The sequence below is a fragment of the Crinia signifera genome, chromosome 1 (assembly GCF_055691185.1).
Source record: "Crinia signifera chromosome 1, ASM5569118v1, whole genome shotgun sequence".
Lineage (NCBI taxonomy): Eukaryota > Metazoa > Chordata > Amphibia > Anura > Myobatrachidae > Crinia > Crinia signifera.
The window spans coordinates 152,383,312-152,395,916 of record NC_139217.1 but is presented as its reverse complement, the minus strand read 5'-3'; the positions used below and the strand labels follow the sequence as shown (position 1 = coordinate 152,395,916).

The window sequence follows — 12,605 nt, the reverse complement described above, 5'->3', positions numbered from 1 at the left end:
GACCAGTGGTAGACAACCCTAGCCCTCGAGAGCTACCAACAGTTCACATTTTCAAGACAACCTAGCTGCTGCACTCATTAATCACTGACACATTTTAAAAGATACACAGATGGAGCTAATTAGCTCACTTGTGATTCTGTGAGGAGACCTGCAAAACATGCACTGTTGGTAGCTCTCGAGGACTAGGGTTGGCTACCCCAGCTGTAGACCATACCTAAGTTTGACGGAAAAAAAAGGTTCACTCAAAAATGAACGTGGTTTTTCAACATTATTGGGATTATAAATTAGGGTCAGGCTGTCTGGAATGGCTAGGGTTAGATTTGGGCTACAATAACGGAACATCAAACAGTTTTGTGGCATCCATTTGTATCTAGCAACTTAATGTACAGTCTGTCAATCATGGGGTGTTGACTTATTGTCAACCGATTCACATCCATCTGCATCTGTAGTCCATATGTATGTTTTAATAAAATCACAATACCCTGCAATTACCATAATAATCAATAAGGTTTTGGTACATATATTGATCAATACATCACCAACAGAGTTGGGGGGGCAGGGGCAGTACCTTTTATCCAGGTCTGATGGAGGTCTCGCTATCCCATTGTGGGCAGTGGAAGAGAGGGGACAGGTTACTGTGGAAGCCCAGCCTCTCTCCCCAGCCCAGCACACGCTGCTCAGTGCTGTGTACTGAGCTGGGGAAAGAGGCAGTGGCAGCCTTTCTGCTCTCTACCTGCGTGCAGGTGTACGGTGCGGTCTCATCCGTCAAAGTTTTTTTTTTTTTTTTCTTCAAGTGCTTGGCCACACCGCCTTCATTTTACAGGGACCTGGCTGACCTGACAGCACTGCCTGCTGTATGCTTACTCTTTTTACAGCACAGATGGGTCCTCCATTCTCATCCCATCCCTGCAGTTGGAGGAGCACATGCATTCGATTTTATATACAGTATATGCATCATCTCTATATATGTCTTGTGTCCGCGAGTCTCTAAAACACTGCCATCTACTGGTAGAAAGTGAAACTACATCTTTCTCCCGCATGCACATATATAGAAGGTTGCAGACTAGATTTTTTTTGCTTCGAGCGGGCTTACTAGTTTATATAAACGTTTGTTATATTTTGAGGAATGGGCTCTGTACAGACCTGAAATGTTGGACACAATGCATCTCATATATTTGTATCTTTTCCTAAATCACAAGTGTGGTTCATTTATGTATGTGCATGCAGGAATACACTGTATACACTGTATATATGAATATTTATATCAATATATAAAAATCCAAGGACAAAGATTTCAAATGGGTGCCAGGCAGCACAGGCTGCCCCCCCGGGGTGCCAGCAGGGGACCGGGTATATTCACTACACCCGATCGTGCATATGTAACGATCGGGTGCAGTGAATATATGAATATCTAATGAGCGGCTCGGCTCCGGTGCCCCCTGCTGTGTAAAAAAATATATATATATAAAATATATATTCATGTGCTTACAGCACATGAATAAAAATAGCATGCCCCTCCTCAGAATAAAATTCCTGATTTTTTGACACCAAATGTAAAAAACAAAACACTTTATTTTAAAAGTTCACATTCCACTTCACCATAAAAAGATAGCGATTGCTTCTCGGTGAATCATGGCGAAAAAAACCTTCAAATGTATTCGCCATCTGGTCATTGAATAGGGTGATTCACCGTTTTAGTCAAAAATTCGCCAAACAGCACAAATTCGCCATGAAAACATGGCGAATCAGGCTCATTGAATACCGCCCTAAAGCTGTGTACACCGTGAGATCCTGGCTCATGGCTGATTTTGGCTAAATTAGTTTAGATTGAAGGTGCCCATACACGTTCCAATTATTGTATACAATATTGCATCTCATCTCATACCCTCCAACATGACCCATTCCATTAGGTACAAAATGCTCTGTTCCTGGACTTCCCTGCCAGTGGCAGTTACAGATATGAGCCTGCAGCACAGTCCAATATTCAAAAAGGGGAGTCACACCTACTGCCACCCCAGACATCACAGACAGTTGATGTGACCCCCCTCTTTGAATATTGGACTGTGCTGGATTCCAACCTCTGTAACTGCCACTGGCAGGGAAGTCCAGGAACAGAGCATTTTGTACCTAATGGAATGGGTCATGTTGGAGGGTATGTCTCATCTCTGTTTTTGACATGAGATCTAGTACAAAAAGTGCAGCACATAATTTTTTGTACTAGATCTCATCGCAAAACCGAGATGAGATGCGATATTGTATCCAATAATTGTAACGTGTATTTGGCCCTAGGCTAAATACATTTGGGGGGGGGGGGGGGGGGGCTTCACATGGATGCCTATCCACTATGTGCCATGCACGAAAACCGTGACTGTTGGGTGGTATGGTTAAGCCATTCCCTGCCTGTATTGGTGTTTGCATGCAAATGTTTGTTTTACTACACTTGTTGGCGCAGAAAATGGTAGTGGGAACTGCATGACCGGATCCCTGCGTGTGCTGAAAGCAGCGCTGTGCCTGTGACTAAAATGCAGCTTCTCAGCTCCTACGAAGCCAGAGATGTCACTGAGACCTGTCAGTAAAGTTTCAGAACACAATGGCCAGCTTTCTGATGTTTCCGCCTACAGATATCTCTTCAGTCACTAGAGTCATATATGTAGGGAATATGAGTGCATCTAATAACAACAACAGAGACACTAATAATTAGGAGCAGTCATGATGTCACTAGATAAAATAAATTTTCACGGACTCGGCTCTGGGAACCTCCCGAGGTCATAGAGTTGCGAACAGTGAGGATAGAACACTCTGGTTTCAATGATCTGCCAGGAAGGTCAGCGGCGTATTGGGGGTTTGTATTTTTTTTTTAACCCTGCAGCGCCACCTGCCGGCAATCAATTACAAGAACACCGCCGATGTCTACGCGTGAATGGATGTAGTTCCTGCACGTGAGTCTGTGTCCTTGTGTCTGTGATGCGGCCTCCGCTGCGCTGCGGTATAAGCAGTCGCCATTGCACGTTAGTGGAAGGAGGATTCGCTGACGTGCAGGTTGTTACCGAGCGAGCCAGTGCTCAGGCTCCTTACTCTGCTGCAGTCATACTGCACTGCCATATAGCTGCCTAGCAGTTATGTGTCCCACGATAGTGGGAATGGGGACTGGCTGCAGGAAATTGTTTTCTCAGCTGATGTGTTTTTAGTAGAGGAGAGCCAAGGCAAAAATCTGTCAAGAAGACTGGGCCTTATTCTAGTTCACTCTTTCTGACAAAATCCTTCTTGGACAAAACCATGTGCACTGCAGGGGGGCAGATGTAAAATGTGCAGAGAGAATTAGAATAACTAGCCTCTCCGCCTATCCCCCCCCCCCCCCCCCTTCCGGCACAGCCTCTCCGCTCTAACACCGATGTATGTATATGCACATTGGACACATTACCCATATATATATATATATAAATATACACACATACATAAATCGCACACAGTGCGATTGAGGAATTGGAGCCGGCACACGGAGTTGAAGAATAGGTGATTTAATGTATCAGCAACATGTAGACAGTAACAGCTGTATTACCCGACAGCCGTTTCAACTGCTCACAGGCAGTTTTCATCAGTTTGCCTGTGAGCAGTTGAAACGACTTTTGGGTAATACAGCTGTTACTGTCTACATGTTGCTGATACATTAAATCACCTATTCTTCAACTCCGTGTGCCGGCTCCAATTCCTCACGTCGTGGGGGGGGTAAGTGCTTTTATTATCAACCTTTATGTGCCTTTATGTAACAAGCAGGCTGCGCTAGTCCTTAGTAAATCACTTCTTTCAAGTTTTTAGTACGGTGCAGCTCTCCTCCGAAATGACCGATTCCACGGTCCCAAGGTACATGCGAAGAAACAGGAGACAAGCGCACAATGAGCGGTAAAATTCAATTCACTTTTAGAAAATATATCAGCTCACGTACATGTAAGTTTAAAGATAACAGCTTGCCAGCATATCATAATAAAGAGCGGGTCGTCATCTCACACAAAACCACGGTAGCCGCAGAGCTCCCAGCGTCTCGTCGGTCCGATTTCCCGGCTCCACCAATGTGTCACAGCAGTAACTCGCCCAACCGGTTTCAACAGGGGGTGTTTCTATCACTGCTAGGTCTGCTTCTTAGCTGTCAAGCATTACCAATTACTAAGCTGGGTATTTAAGAAGCAGACCTAGCAGTGATAGAAACACCCCCTGACGAAGTCCAATAAGCGACGAAACCGGTTGGGCGAGTTACTGCTGTGACACATTGGTGGAGCCGGGAAATCGGACCGACGAGACGCTGGGAGCTCTGCGGCTACCGTGGTTTTGTGTGAGATGACGACCCGCTCTTTATTATGATATGCTGGCAAGCTGTTATCTTTAAACTTACATGTACGTGAGCTGATATATTTTATAAAAGTGAATTGAATTTTACCGCTCATTGTGCGCTTGTCTCCTGGTTCTTCGCATATATATATATATATATATGTATATATATGTGTGTGTGTGTATATATATATATATATATATATATTATATATATATATATATATATATAGTGTGTGTATATTATACATGTATAATATATATGTATATTATACATGTGTGTGCATACATAAATCTTATCATATCTTGTCATTTCTATCTGGTGTACAGAGACCACGCCCACTTTTCTGAACAGGCCACACCCACTTCTCCGGAAGCCTTCGGCGCGTGCATTAGGTCAAGGAGGGTGTATCTTCAGGAATCTATAACAAGTGAGGTGGCAACCCTACCTATGCATAATATCGGAACCCACATCCAATATTGTTAATTATAACAAAAGGACTTTCACAATATCGGCTGTCACACATTGTTAAAGAGCTTTGCAGTCTGCTTGAAGATGCAGGTCACTTTGGCTAAATAGCCAATGACCTGCATGTTCAGCGGATCCCGCTGATGTCCCTTAACTATATTGTTTAGCAATATTGTTCAGTGTGTACACTCAATGTCAAAAGGCCCCCCCATACACTAGTCCGACTTCTTCTAAGGACAAGTTGAACCAAATTACGCTTGAGCTCCCCCAGCAGCTCCTCGGGAGGCTCACTTACATGCGATAAATCACATGTAAAACTCCTGTGAAGGTCTTCATGCCTTTTCATGTGTTTATAGTATCAATGTTGACACCTGGACATGTGTACTATGGGCCAGGTGCCTAGATCCGCTACGGCTGTGTTAGGCACACTTTACCATCCATGTGCATTACGATTGGGAACGGTAAAGTATAAGTTTTGGAAAAATGAAAAAAAAAATTGTAAATAAATAATTGTGGGTACTTGTGTATTATCAGGGCGCCCTATTTGCATACGTACGGCACCGTACAAAAATAGCATCGCATGCGGATTTTCCTATGTAATTTATTCACTGCTCTCTGGCCGCGGGTGGTGCGATGGCATTTACTTTACTATACACTTCTATGAGATGCAATGAGATTTATGCACCCCCCCCCCCCACTATCCACGCCACCCCAAAGCGTGGCGAGCGGTGGCGGAACACGTTGCTCCCGACCTTTTCATACCCCCACTATCCACGTTGGCGTGGAGTTTATTTTATATAGTGTGGCGAGCGCAGCGGATTACGTTACAAGTATTCCGCGGCCGCTCGCTGCGCTCGCCACACTATATAAGTATATATAACAACTCCACGCCGACGTGGATAGTGGGGGTATGAAGTATGAAAAGGTCGGGAGGAGCGTTCTGTAATGCTTTGGGGTGGTTTGGATAGTGGGGGATGCCTAAAACTCATTGCATCTCATAGAAGTGTATAGTAAAGTAAATGGCATCGCACCCTATAAAATCTCATGCGATTTTGCATGCGGTGCGATTGCATGTGATCGCACCACCTGCGGCTAGAGAGCAGTGAATAAATTACATAGGAAAATTGCATCGCATGCAAAAAAAACATGCAATGCGGTTTTCTTACGCAGAATCGCCCACTAAGTAATTTGCTTAGTGGGAGCGGTGGTAATACACAAGTACCTAATTTTGTCCTTTCATGTGGTAACCATTACCTATCATGACCACCATCTCAGCTACCCTGGCTCCCTGTGCTGTCCCGGTCCTACAGACCTCTGATATGCTACCCTCTGTCTTGGTGCTCACCTCCGCTGCTGGTGCCCATGCTGGCTGTCTTCGTTCCGACACTCTGTCACCACCAGGTGACAGCTGTGGTGTGCAGTCTCCTGCTGTGCAGGCTCTGGGTGGCATGAGGCATGGATCGCCATGATGGTGTCCGTGTCATGTTAGGCCTCTGGCTGGGAAGCGTCGGCTGCAGCACCTCCGCGTATATTCTCCGCCGGCTGGTTTCTGTCGCCGCATATGGCGGCGGCCATCTTCTTGGTTGCTACAGCCTATGCTACGCGGCTCCAAATTGTTAGGTCACACGCACAGCCAATCACCGCTCAGCTCTATCCTTAAAGTCTGACTAGCCAGGCCAGACCGGCAGTCAGTACAATGATGTCTACCCGCTAACAGTCACTCCTGGCTATCCCTGTAGTATCCACTACAGCTCTCCTTCGCATCCTGGTGAAAGTCTTCGCTGATCTCCCTGCTGATCGTCCACTGCTCCACCATATAATCACGGAACCCTCTGCCGCCTATTAGGATAGGACAAGGTTAACCCCCCAAAGGGTGTCATCTTCCTTTATTCCTGACGGTTATTATCCGTGGTCGCATCCCTGGTCCTGCAGCTACGATCTCACTCAGCACAGATTCAACTGGACTTCATCTTCTTCTCTTTCATCCAATCATCCAATCCTTTATCCAATCATTCAACCATCCAATTCTTCATCCAATCTTTCTTCAATCATCCAATCCTGCAATCATCCAATCATTCAACTTCCCAATCATCTTCAAGCTCTCCAATAAGTACTATTTATTATTGCCTTCTTTCAGTTTATCAATATCTACAGTTATTCTTTATGCCATCATTCATATCTTGTACCGCAGTATCTTTATTAAAAAAGGTTTAATTTTATCCAATTGCTTCACTCCAATCTGTCGTTCATGCAACAGCCCTACATTAAAGCACCCAGCCCCCGTTACACTCCAGCTGGTGCTTCACGAAACGTGACATTACCATGTTGAGCTTTTGCTGGTGTCTACTTATTGTCCATGTTGACGAATAGTCCAGATACCTGTTCATATAGGGCTATGTTTACTAAAGTGCAGGGTTACAAAAAACTGTATGTTGGACACAAATAACCAAATATGGTCTGGTGTTTCCTAAAACTGTTGTATTAGTGAATGCATTTGTCATGGTTTTCACTATTTTAAACTGTTAACATTCAGTGCATGCAGGAAACCATAGACAAATGTTAAGCCACCACTAAATACTTGCAATAAGGAACGATAATGGTCAGTTGTTAATAGATGGCCAATGGTGCAAGTTAGCATTGAACCCCTTAATCCCGGAGGCCGATCCCAGGATTTAAAGTTTTTCGGATCTGGGATTGGGCTTCAGATGGCGTGCTAGGAACCGCTGTAAAGCTGTCCTTAGGTGGGCAGAGTGGGCTGGCACGTGTGTGGCTGCGTAGCGTGACCTCAATAGTAGCAGCCGGATCAGGGCTGGAGCTGGCTTCACACGTCCTCCCTTCAAATGCCTGTGCGCGCCTGCGGTTTCCTGACACTCCCAGAAAACATCTGGTTAGTACCCCCCAAATGCCGGCTTTCTGTCAATCAACTGATGTATGGCCAGCAATCAAAAATGTAGCAGGATTTTATCAGAGGACGGCCTTGCGCGTGCATGCTATGATCTATACGCATGCCCGGTTTGTCGATAATCTCCCAGCCTGCAAAAAACATAACACTCATGAACTATGCAGGTTCTGGTTGATTTAAACCCTGCATATAACCTGGTTTTAATCAGCCATAGAACCTGTGTAATTCACTAGAGTCCTAGTTTTAAGGGATAGTATAGTAAACATGGGTGTGGTATTTGGCTCCGACAGTCGGGATTCCGGTGGTCATTATACCGACATCGGAATCCCAACCGCCAAGACTCTGATAGGGGGCAAGTGCAGAGTAGCCCCTTGCGGACTTGCTGTGCTGGCCCATAGGTTATATTATCCTTCTATGGGAGTCCTGGACCCCCACGAGGGTGAAAAACCCCTGTAAGTCAGGAGCCCAACTTTCGGGTATTTTACAGTAATAATTCCAAAGACAGCGTAGAGACAATCGGAATCCCGACTGTCAGAGTGTCATCCGCCACCCAGTAAACATATTATGCCTAATGAAAGCAGATGCACTGTAATTGACTTCCATATCAGTTAGCTGTTCTATTAGACAAAGTTGGAAATGATCGATTTACATATTATTTTCTTTTTCAGGTTTGGGGTAATGTTTTGTCAACCTATGAAGAACCCAACTTTGTGGACTAAAATCAATGAATTCCTTTCATGCCAAATAATGTTCTCAAGAAGATGTCCGTATGCACGGTATTTCAGCATGGTTACTTTCAGAAGCCGACAACAAGTTCTAATAAAACAAGTACAGGTCTTACCGGATGTCCATAGATCTTGTGGTGTGTACAGCAAGAGTTCTTTCCTTGCACCATATCTGGCTTCTCCTAACAGGACTGTTATATCTGCAGCGCCTCTTGCAGCTGCATCTGCAGGGCAGCCGTATGCTGATCATGGGGTGTATGCAAAGCTAGCAGACTCTGCTCCTGTTCATTTGGCTGAGAATGTGCTGATCTCTGTGCAAGAAGCTACAGGGATGCCATGGTGGGCGAATATTGTGTGCACAACGATATTGCTGAGAACAGCAGTCACTCTCCCTCTGTCAGTATATCAAATGTACATTCTAGACAAGGTGCGTATTCTTCTTGCTTCACTCTTTTTAGATTAGTGAAAGTGTTTCTAAAATGTAAGGCAGCATGTGATTTTATATTAGACAAAGTGCTAAGACTCAGTTTTATGTGCATTTTTAGAAGTTTAATCCCTGCTTCACTACGTGGAGAGCTTTCTCATATCCGTTAATTGTGTAATGGAGTGTTCCCCTGTACTGTGTTGTAACTATAATGCCCAATCACATATATTCTCAATGACCACATATATTTGAAACTTAACCTATCCTAAACTGCACTTTCAGGTGCTTGCCATTGTGAGTTATAGCCGGACACACCGAAAGCCGGTAATAATTATGATTTAAAAAGATGTACTATAGTATAAACTGATATTGGCACTACACCCTGTATACACCAACCTGAAAATATAGCTAGCATTTGATAAATTAAATGATCTCCACTCTACTAAGGAATATATAGATAAATGATGCTAACCAGATATAACTGCAAAGTAGATAGTTAACCTCTACGGCTCATCCACAGAATACACATACTATACTGGGCAGCTTATATTTAACAACTGGAAAGCCTCAGGTGAGTAATAAGGCGGTGCTATAGCATGCTGTTAATCCAAGCTGCTGCTTAAAACAGGATAGCAAGCCCTGTAAATTAGGGATAAAACTACAAATGAAGCGAGCAGCGCTAAAAAAAAACATTAACAGGGAAGACATCAGCGGGAGCAGGGCAGACGGTAGCAGGCGGGTGGTTACAGCAGCAGCAGAGCCGCCTGGAGGGCGGGCGGCCGAAGCTGCAACAGGACTGGTGAGGACTGAGGGATCACTCTGGAGCAGATATGGGCGGTGCGGCCTGCGCAGTGTGACGGTCAGAGGTCATGCTGCGCAGGTCGGACTGCCTATACCTGCTTCAGACTGCAGGCCGGGGATCGGGAACTCCTGGGCAGCATCTAAGCACTCGCTCAGACGCTGCCCGGCATCAGATGTGAGCATCTAATCCCGGGATTCAAATCCCAGCGTTTTTAGGCCAAATCCCGGGATCCCGCCGATCCCGGGATTGGCCACCATACCTACCAGCTTTTTCAAAGGTGTCTCTCCAGTGGACATCAGCAAGCTCTTTGCTTCAGAGCATCAAAAACTATATTACAATCGGAGACTCCAGCCAGCTGGTCACTACCATGATTCTACAGTACTGGTAACACACGACCACTGTAAATTCAGCTTTTTAAGGAACTATTATCTAAGGTCCTAAAGGTACATTAGGAACAGACTGCCCCCTTATATTCTTCCATCAGTATAGTACCGATGTATATGTGCAATATATATGTTTTAATATATAATATATAATTAAGTGCTTCATTTTATAATAAAAAGATGTATGTGAAGATGGTTTTTAGCGCTGTACGGCAATTTAAAGATATGCAAAAAACATGGCCCATATATCATTAATCTATTTCAAATTGTAATTTGCCCTATCCTATTCCCCTCTACAGCACAATATACAAGGTGCTAAATTGGATTTTCTTGTTGGTTATACTGTATACTGGGCCTAATTCAGACTTGTATGCAAGGTTGATGGTTCATGTACATATCCGATGGTAAGGGCGTTTGTGCAGGACCCATTCTGGGCATGTGCAGAACAGGTCCTGCATGATCAATCATAGTCCCCCATTAGTTTCAACATAATTGACATACTGCAGCATTTTCGTTGGTTAACTAGGGGTGTGTCGTCAATTTTGCTCAATGCTTGAAATCAAACCGATTGTTCAGAAGGGATGCAGTTAATTTGCCGGCGGTCGGAATCCCGACACTGGAATCCCGACCGCCGAAATCCCGAAACTTTCTCCCTCCGTGGGTGTCCACAACACCCATAGAGGGAGAATAAAATAGCGTGCCGAGCGTAGCGAGGCACCGGGCCCGCTGCGTGGCAAACGCAGCGAGCCCGCAAGGGGGGGCGATCCATGTCCCCCCCTTGTCGGGATTTCGGCGGTCGGGATTCCAGTGTCGGGATTCCGACCGCCGGGATCCCGACCGCCGGCAAATCGTATCGGATCCGTTCAGAAATGAATTACAGCAGCCATGGAGGTTCATAAATAAATCTATATTTAAAAATATTTATTACAAATCAAAACATTACATAGATTAAATATGCATGAGTGTACATTACAAAATACAGCTGCTTGTGTAGAAGTAAAGAGCTGGTGTGTGCCAGTTGATAAAATCCAATGAAAAGTAACCAAGAGTAATATGCTGTGTAAAAGGTGTCACAAATAAATTAGCTAGCCGGACTGTGCAATTAGGCTTCCAAAGACAAGTAGATGACACAAATGTCGATGTACTGTAGGAGCCTGAGGTGATGGCGAAATGGAAATCTTCACCATGCATATAAATTGGTCATAAAATGTGTTCTGATCTTCATCTAAGCCACAACAATAGACAAACACAATCTGCTTAAACTAATACCACACAAACAATTATATGTTTTTATTGAACACACCATGTAAACGTTCACAGTGCAGGGTGGACAAAGTATGTGAACCCTTGGATTTAATAACTGGTTGACCCTCCTTTGGCAGCAATAACCTCAACCACACATTTCCTATAGTTGCATATAAGACCTGCACAATGGTCAGGAGGAATTTTGGACCATTCCTCTTTACAAAACTGTTTAAGTTTAGCAATATTCTTGGGATGTCTGGTGTGAATCACTCTCTTGAGGTAATGCCACATAATCTCAATCGGGTTGAGGTCAGGACTGACTGGGCCACTCCAGAAGGCATATTTTCTTTTGTTGAATTGGTGGACAGATGGCCTTAAGTTCTCTTGCAAAATGTCTTGATAAACTTGGGAATTCATTTTTCCGTTGATGATAGCAATCTGTCCAGGCCCTGAGGCAGCAAAGCAGCCCCAAACCATGATGCCCCCTCCACCATTCTTCACAGTTGGGATGAGGTTTTGATGTTGGTGTGCTGTGCCTTTTTTCTCCACACATAGGGCCTTTTCACCCTAAAAGTTCACTCTTTCCGACAAAATCCTTCTTAGATGGACAAAACCATGTGCACTGCAGGGGGGGCAGATGTAAAATGTGCAGAGAGAATTAGATTTGGGTGAGTTATTTTGTTTCTGTGCAGGGTAAATACTGGCTGCTTTATTTATACACTGCAATATAGATCTCACTTTGAAGTAGCACGCCACCCAAATCTAATTCTCTCTGCATAAGTAACATCTGCCCCAGCTGCAGTGCACATGGTTTTGTCCATCTAAGAAGGATTTTGTCAGAAAGAGTGAACTAGAATAAGGCCCATAGTGCTGTGTGTTCCTTCCAAAGAAATCAACTTTGGTTTCAGCTGTCCACAGAATATTTTGCCAGTAGTACTATGGAACATCCAGGTGCTCTTTTGCAAACATCAAGCATGCAGCAATGCTTTTTGTGGACAGCAGTGGCTTCATCCATGGTGTACTTCCATGAAATCCATTCTTGTTTAGTGTTTTACATATCGTAGATTCGTCAACAGAAAATTTAGCATGTGCCAGAAATTTCTGTAAGTCTTTAGCTGACACTCAAGGATTCTTCATCACCTCATTGAGCTTTCTGCGCTGTGCTCTTGCAGTCATCGTTACACGATGGCCACTCCAAGGGAGAGTGTTAACAGTTCTGAACTTTCTCCATTTATAGACAATTTGTCTTACCATGGACTCATGAACATCAAGGCTTTTAAAGATACATGTAACCCTCTTCAGCTTTATGCAATTCATCAATTCTTAATAGTA

General features: G+C 44.3%; 1 protein-coding gene across 2 annotated transcripts in view; it reads left to right on the top strand.

Moving 5' to 3' along the window:
• The first annotated feature begins 2,792 nt into the window (after positions 1 to 2,792).
• COX18 (cytochrome c oxidase assembly factor COX18) overlaps positions 2,793 to 12,605 on the top strand; it is a 33,738-nt gene continuing 23,925 nt past the window's right edge. Inside the window, exons 1-2 of one of the 2 annotated variants that reach the window (XM_083174692.1) lie at positions 2,793 to 2,939; positions 8,363 to 8,846. In XM_083174692.1, coding sequence (XP_083030818.1) covers positions 2,809 to 2,939; positions 8,363 to 8,846 — 615 coding nt within the window. In that variant the 5' untranslated portion in view covers positions 2,793 to 2,808. The other variant, XM_083174700.1, reaches the window with a different exon arrangement.